The 7,453-nt window shown below is 35.1% G+C and overlaps 1 protein-coding gene across 2 annotated transcripts; it reads left to right on the top strand.

Moving 5' to 3' along the window:
* The first annotated feature begins 3,554 nt into the window (after positions 1–3,554).
* Positions 3,555–7,210, top strand: LOC112273882 (mitochondrial arginine transporter BAC2). Of its 2 annotated transcripts, none has more exons than XM_024502908.3 (4): positions 3,555–3,846; positions 5,347–5,657; positions 5,833–6,151; positions 6,466–7,210. In XM_024502908.3, exons 2-4 carry the CDS (start codon positions 5,349–5,351, stop codon positions 6,831–6,833), a joined length of 996 nt encoding a protein of 331 aa, XP_024358676.1. In that variant the 5' UTR covers positions 3,555–3,846; positions 5,347–5,348; the 3' UTR covers positions 6,834–7,210. The 2 variants fall into 2 exon arrangements, with proteins under 2 accessions (XP_024358676.1, XP_073385726.1); XM_073529625.2 differs by having other exon boundaries at positions 3,614–3,758.
* The last annotated feature ends 243 nt before the right edge of the window (positions 7,211–7,453 follow it).

Genomic DNA, 7,453 nt, shown 5'->3' with positions numbered 1-7,453 from the left:
ATAGATAAGAGAAATTAGGTAGTAGTAAGAAAAAATAGATAAATTATATAATATTTTGTAGAAAAACTTCTTAAAGCTTTATAGATGCAAATTTGACTTTATATGTATCTATAGATGATTGATAGATTGAAAAGTGGGCCAACAAGCTTGCCATGTATTGCACATATTGGCCACCTTTGGTACTAATTAATCATTTGGCTCACATATAAGAAACTTGTCTTGCAAATTAGATATGTGTTACAAATTAAACACATGTTATAGGTCCTATAGAATGTTACCACTTAGTTTATAATTAGATAGTATATATAAAAACAAAAGTGAGATATTTCTTACTCTTTTAAATGCCTTTCTTATTCTTAGCCTTGTTTCAAGAATCTCTTATCTTCTTGTGTTTGGCAATAGCTATTCTAGTTTTTATCTATCACATATTTTTATTATTTTACTTTTTCTCTTTGAGTATATTATTTTTATAAAGTTTTGTTATGATTCATATCTTTGACACTCTTGAAAAGTCTTTTTATAAAAATAAATAATTTTTTTAAAGTACATTTATTCCAGATTTAATAAGCTTAAAATAATATGGTCCTTATTATAAAGCACATACTTTAGATAATTTGAAGGCAATACAATGATTCCTCATTCAATTCAATATAGAAACTTGAAATGATAAGAAAGTTTGAATAGAAATCTAGTCCAACCTTCTAAACTATAGAAAAATGATTTTGAAACTCATTTTGTATAAATTAAATATAGAAGTTGAAAACAATAAAGATCTGCTTTATTATTGGGAAAAAACATAGATGGCTAAGGATATGTTAGATGTTAGACACAAAAAATCCATAAGGAAGAATTTAACTCCTCCTTAGAACGACATTATTGTACACAATAGATTAACAACTGATATATTGTAATATTTAATCTAATAATTGTAATAATGCTTCATATACCATCCACTTTTTTGGAATCAAGGTCTTTAAATACTATATACTTACCTCAATAATCAATGCATTCCATATATTCTAACTATATCAAAAATAACAACATATATTTCAAATCATCATTAAGGTCTATAAAATTGATTAAATTAATTATTTTAAATTAAAAACAATGTTATATGTAAGTTTTTAGAATTTTATATTATATTTAAAAGAAAAATTTATTAAATTTTTTGTAAATATTATAAATATCTTTTAAAAAAAATTAAAATTTTATCAAAACTGATGAAAAGTTGCTAATTTTTTTAAAATTCTTACTAATTTAAGTTTAATAGTTCTAAATTGACAACTTTTTTAGTAACTATTTTTTAAAAAGGAATTGTTATAATTATTATAATAACTTACTTAAAATATATTTAAGATTCTGTATTTAAAAAATACTACATTTGGTATTTTGTAACTTTTCTATCATTATTTGTAAGTGAGTTAAGGCCATAATAATTGTATATGCTATAACAAACTAATAATAAATTTGTAGAAACACACAACAAAACTAAAGATGTTAGTTTTAAAGAATATTTTCTATTTCCTCCACAACATTGTAGCACTCTTAATAGATTATCCACTTTTCAGACATGCTTAGAGAAAAGAATCTTTAGAAGAAAAAATCTACATCCTTCTAAAATGACATGATAAATTCCAAGAAGAAGTAATCTGCCCCCCTTTGTAAAAGACCATCATAGGACAAGAAAATACCTCAAGGATAAATAATCCAACAACCTTCAAGATATATAATTCATGATTTATAATATCTCCCAGAAAACAAGATAGCACACTCATTATTATATATATATATATATATATATATATATATATTTAAACACAAATGTGATAAAAATAAGCAGTCTTGCCAAATTGTTAAGATACAAATACAAAAGTACAAAAATCCAAAACACATAAACACATACAGATTTTTTTGAATTAAAAATATGGATATTTTAAATTGAATCATAATATAAATGGTTTTTTACAAATAATTATATAATAAATATATGCTAAAAACATCAACATTTATTTTTTTTTATTTTCAGCAAATTAAATACGTCTCTTTGTGGATACACAAAAGTCAAAAATAAAAAGCAATAAAAAGGAAATGGGTTGTGCAACAGAAAATGGTGAATAGACTTCACATTTTTCGACATTTAACTGACTACAAAGTTCTGACTTTAAGGGCAAAAAAAATTACTTCTTTTGTATTACATGCCTCATTACTTAGATCCTTAACTTATGATTAATCTAATTTGGCCATTGATTTTGATTTTGCTTTTTTGTATTGGTTGGTTTGGTCTCAAGTCATTCAAACCTCAATTTGATTTGAGGGCTGAATTTTAAAATTGGTAGAAAGTTGTAAAACAATGTATTGTTGACATATTATATTATCTGAATGTTTTGCACTCTTTGTTGCTAGTTACTGTGTATGTATGTCTATGTATGTCTATGTATGTCTATGTATAAACCATTTTTTAATGTTTTGTCAATTATTGATTTTAAAATATTTTGAGTTTTTAAACGTATAGGACACTAGTATAAAATTTGATGAAAGAAAAACATGAAAAATGTTTTTAAATACTTATATATATATATATATATATATATATATTTGATTGGTACAATCTATCAAATTCACATTAAAAGATAAAAAAAAGAAAAAAAAAATCTTCATTTGGTTTCTTTTCATTTGAATTTTGTATCTGCTGTAAATTTGAGTAACATAAAAAAGATCTTGACAGTCTTATCTAACCTCAGACAACAACAAACTTGATATTGAATATAATGTCATTTGATTTGATACTTGAGTATTTATTTTAGATGTAATCGAGGACGTCCAAAGGAGGTATTTCTTACATTTTGTGCTAATGTTGAAATCTTATGATTCGTGTGTTTAATGACCACAAGACATGCATGAATGCAACTAACCAGTGTTAATAGCAATTATGCTTATCTTGTTATGACACGTTTCTACCACTGATTCAGTCCCAACGTTCTGAGTCATGCGGCACGTCAGCTTCCACACCAGCAACCACATCCTCCCCACATGCCTTGTTAGACCCTTTGACGATGATTCTACTTTTGTTTGAAAAATAATTAAAAATGTAAAATTTGATAACCTCTCTCTCTCTCTCTCTCTCTCTCTTTCACACACACACATGTATGTATGTATATATATATATATATATATATATATGTGTGTGTGTGTGTGTCTGTAGTGTAAAATATAGAGGAAAATGCATGATTTCAATTGCTTTTTCTATTTCGTGGGGTATCTGTTAGAATCAAATAATGGGTCTAACAAGAGGCTCCAAAACTAATTCAAAGTGGAGGAAAACACGCTCCTCAGTCACAATACTTTAGAGCAACTTAAAACTTCTTCCTCAACAAGTACTTGCAAGTAATTCGGCACTGAACAAGTATGGCCCAGTAAGACTTCTCATGCATTCTATCCAATGATTTCATCCATCATCAGGATAGATGGATGCCCTCTGGCCTCCGCAAGAGCCGCGCAGCAGCAAACGACTTAGTAAGTAGTGAGTCACAACTCACCACAGGGAGTTACTGGTGGGTGGAGGCTGTTTGCCGAGTTCAACAATGAGAGGCGGGCAACGTCGCAGCGCGGTCGCGAGTGGCACTCACACTTCTTCTTCGCGACGCTGCGTCTTTTCTCCGCATCCAATTTCTGCTTGTGCTTCACCAATTTCGCGCCGTGCATTGCATAACTGGCATCCTGCTCCTGCTCCTGCTCCCTAACGCTTCCACATACTGCGCGTATTGTAACTCCTCCCATGCGATTTGCTCGTGGGGTTAAAAGTAGACCAATGTGCTGCTCCTCACTTTTCTCGTGATGATCGTCTGGGTGAGAAATTTTGCCGGTGGAGTTACGCTTTGTGTTCCAATCGACGGGTTTCCTTGAATTTCGTAGTGATCTGTCGAAGCGTGTGGTTAGACTTGATTTTTGAGGTTTTTAATTTTCAATTTTCATCTGTGTGGGTGGCAGTGACGGAGCTTGAAAGTTAGCTTTCTCTCTTAAACTTGTTTTTGAAAATTTCTTACGTCATTGGAGTTTTAAAAACCGAATGGTGCTTGTTGCGTGGGATACGCTGATCTTAGAATTGGTATCAGTACTTTATTCTTCTTTTCTGGGAGATCGGGCTTGCAAATTGCTCTGCATTCTCTTCCGTTGATCATGCACTCCTTCGTAGATTTGCATAAGTTCTCTTGGTTTATGCGTAATACGTCTTTTCTGGAGTTCGAGTAAAAGACAGTGTGGCGGATGCAGTGCCACCGGTTTACCGTAGAATTTTGTTCCCTTCGTCTGAGATCTTATTATTGTTCAATTAATTCTTCTGTGTGCTTCCTGTGTCGCTGCACGCATGCAGTTTTTTGCTGATTTCCCCAAGTGGACTTCTTCTTTGATTGCGAAAAGAATAGTTACTGTATTTGAGCCATTCCTTAATTCAAGATTGGTTCTTAGCGAAGAATCTGAACCTCTTGATTTTTTTCTCAAAGCACGTGAGTCCTTATCACGTCCATGATATCTCGGACGACAGGACATGAGGAACAGAGAACCAGAGAGTTCTTAATTGGCGAGAATTTTGCACATTGTTGCTGTAGAAAATTCGTGTCTACACGATTCGAATCTATTTGTACCTTAGAAGATTCTTCACATTGAACGGGAATCTTGAAGCACTGTGTACAGTAGTCAGCCGGCGCAGTTGAGTGTTGTAGCGATGCTACTTGTGCATTCGTGATAGAGAAGTTGGCTGGACAGACCTTGCTTATTTGTTTTGTTTTTGAGAGACCTTCTTGGTAAAGATAGTGCATTAAATTCCCATGATAGTTCTCTGTGCAGACAAGAGAAACTTAGAAATCCTTCTGTGAGCATTTTCTCCAAGATTATCTGATATTATCATGCTTTTCCAGTAGATCCTGTATCATTTTGTGCGAAAGTATCCTACTCATTTCATACAAAACCGAGGAACATTCGTGGAACAAAAGCCGCTGTGGCCTGGTGAACCGCGAGTGCGCCACACTGGCGATATCCATGGTTAGGGGCAGACATCAGAAATCGTTCTAACTCGATCTAGAAGAGTACTTGACGTAACAGTTTGTGAATTGCTTTTTGAGCGCCTACGCAGTGCACGTTCGGGGGAAGGAATGTTCTGTGGTGTCATTAGAGGATAATACCGTGCCCTTGAGAAACTCCTGGAGTTCGTGCAGAGTTGATCTGGAAAGCTGTACAGCCAGCTCTACCTCGAAGTGAATTCGCAAACAGAGAATTCTTGTAGCACGAATCTTTGAAGTTTGTAGAAGTACATACCTTCTCTTGGATTTGACGGATACAGGATTGCTGCAGGCATGTCTGCGACGGAGGAGCTTTATCCTTTTCCAGACTCTAGCCAAGTTTTTCTTCCGATGGAGTTTTGGCCAGAATTTCTTGCAAGTACTACAGGAACCGAGTTTTTAGCTGGAGGAATGGGAGGAATGGCAGGAGTAATGGCGGGCCATCCCTTGGACACTGTAAGGATTCGATTACAACAGCCACGGATCGTAGCCTCCACTGCGCCAACCACTGCAACAGGTCTAATTAAGCACATCGTGTCAACAGAGGGGCCCATGGCTCTTTTCAAAGGCATGGCAACTCCTCTGGCTACTATTGCATTTCAGGTCTGCAAAATACTTGTTACCTTCTGTTTTCTTCCATTCGTAGATGTCTACGTGCATAATTGTCAAGTATTTTGGAAGGTTGAAGCATCAGATCAAGCATTTTAATACTTCGGAAATCTTTACATGAACTTTTCAGTTCAACTCACAGACTAATTAGTCTTTTTGCATCCGTTAGAATGCAGTTTCTTTTCAAGCTTACGCACTCTTCTCACGAGCCTTATCAGATCCTGGAAGTCAAAGCCCTCTTTCGTATGAAAAGGTGGCTATTGCGGGCATTGCAGCGGGCACCATACAGACGGGCATATTGACACCTGTAGACCTGATTAAGATAAGGTTGCAAATAGCCACAGATCGTCGAGCCCAAAGGAAGACTTTGAAATCTCAGCAAGCTGGACCGCTGGGACTTGTGCGAAATATTGTGCGTAGAGAAGGTATCAAAGGTTTGTATCGCGGCTGGAATGCTACAGTAATCCGAGATGGACCTAGCCATGCAGGTCAGTCTTTTTCTTGCCCCTGACATTTTGCATGTGCGTTATACTGTAGAAGGTATGGTCAACAAAGTCTTTCATGTCTTTTTTGTTGGTGTATGATAATTGTAGTGAAGATCCAGCTGTGGACAACGATAAAGCCCGTGGATACTCATCCTTATATTCCCAAACGTTATTGCTTCACAAGCTTATGTTATTAATTAAATGTTATGCATTCTTTTTACTGGACATTTCGAGAATTTTTCTGCGAGTTCAGCTCTTAAATTTCATACTTCGAGGATAAATATCTCATCGTTCTTTTGGTATAAATCATTCTGCAGTTTACTTTGGGACATATGAATATGTACGAGAACTGCTGCATCCTGGCTGCAGAACGAATGGTGAAGAGTCATTATCGACCATGCTTGTGTCTGGAGGTTTAGCCGGATCTCTGAGTTGGTTGTGTTGCTACCCCTTAGACGTTGTGAAATCGAGACTTCAAGCACAATGTGCAGGTGGCGCTCCCCCTCAATACAAAGGCATTATGGATTGCATTCGCACCAGTGCCCGACAAGAAGGTAACAAAGTGTTCTGGCGGGGCCTGGGACCTTCGTTAGCGAGGGCGTTTCTGGTAAACGGAGCTATCTTTTCTGCATACGAATTGTCTTTACGATATCTAAGTCCTCGCTCTCCAAATGGTGAAATGTAGTTTCAACTCGTCTCGTAAATAGTGGGTGTTTGGAAATTTTACAAACAACAGCCGCAAAGATCGTGCGATGCATGGTAATATAGTGTTAGTTCAAAGGTAGGTCCATGTGGTGGATAACATCAAGGTTAGTTCAACAGTTTTCAGGTTTAAAATATTCTTGCATTGTACAGTAGTTCTATAATTTAATCCCTCTGGACAATGCGTGCTAGGGGCTACATACGTGGTTAAAACATTGTGCAAGCGATGTGCACCATACATTTCATCAGAGGCTAGGTCTTAGTTTAGTTATAGGCATACCTTTGTAGCGAGGATTGACCAGAACAATCTGGACTTAGTTTCATATCTTGATAATGCTGAAGTCAAAAATTTGTGCACCATTTGATGCTTGTAAGTGCAGAAATCTAATTTGCATTTGACATCAAATGTTTTTGGAAAATTTTGCATCTATGAGCTAAAGACCGAATTTACCAGTTCAGAATTAAGTCTTCAGGAGAAGCACTGAAAACACACTCGTAAAGCAATCATCATGTATTGAAGTTTAAGCCAATATCTAATGTAAAACTAAAACAATAACTCAGCACTAGATATTCAATCAATTACAGTTTGAAATGTAAATGTAT

The sequence above is a fragment of the Physcomitrium patens genome, chromosome 21 (assembly GCF_059467195.1).
Source record: "Physcomitrium patens ecotype Gransden chromosome 21, ASM5946719v1, whole genome shotgun sequence".
NCBI classification, from domain to species: Eukaryota; Viridiplantae; Streptophyta; class Bryopsida; order Funariales; family Funariaceae; genus Physcomitrium; species Physcomitrium patens.
This window is presented reverse-complemented; position numbering and strand designations above follow the sequence as displayed.

Coding starts and splice junctions, on each gene's coding strand:
- LOC112273882 (XM_024502908.3), top strand. CDS start 5,349: ATGTCTGCGACGGAGGAGCTTTATCCTTTTCCAGACTCTAGCCAAGTT. Junction 5,658..5,832: donor TGGCTACTATTGCATTTCAG/GTCTGCAAAATA, acceptor TGCATCCGTTAG/AATGCAGTTTCTTTTCAAGC. Junction 6,152..6,465: donor AGATGGACCTAGCCATGCAG/GTCAGTCTTTTT, acceptor ATCATTCTGCAG/TTTACTTTGGGACATATGAA.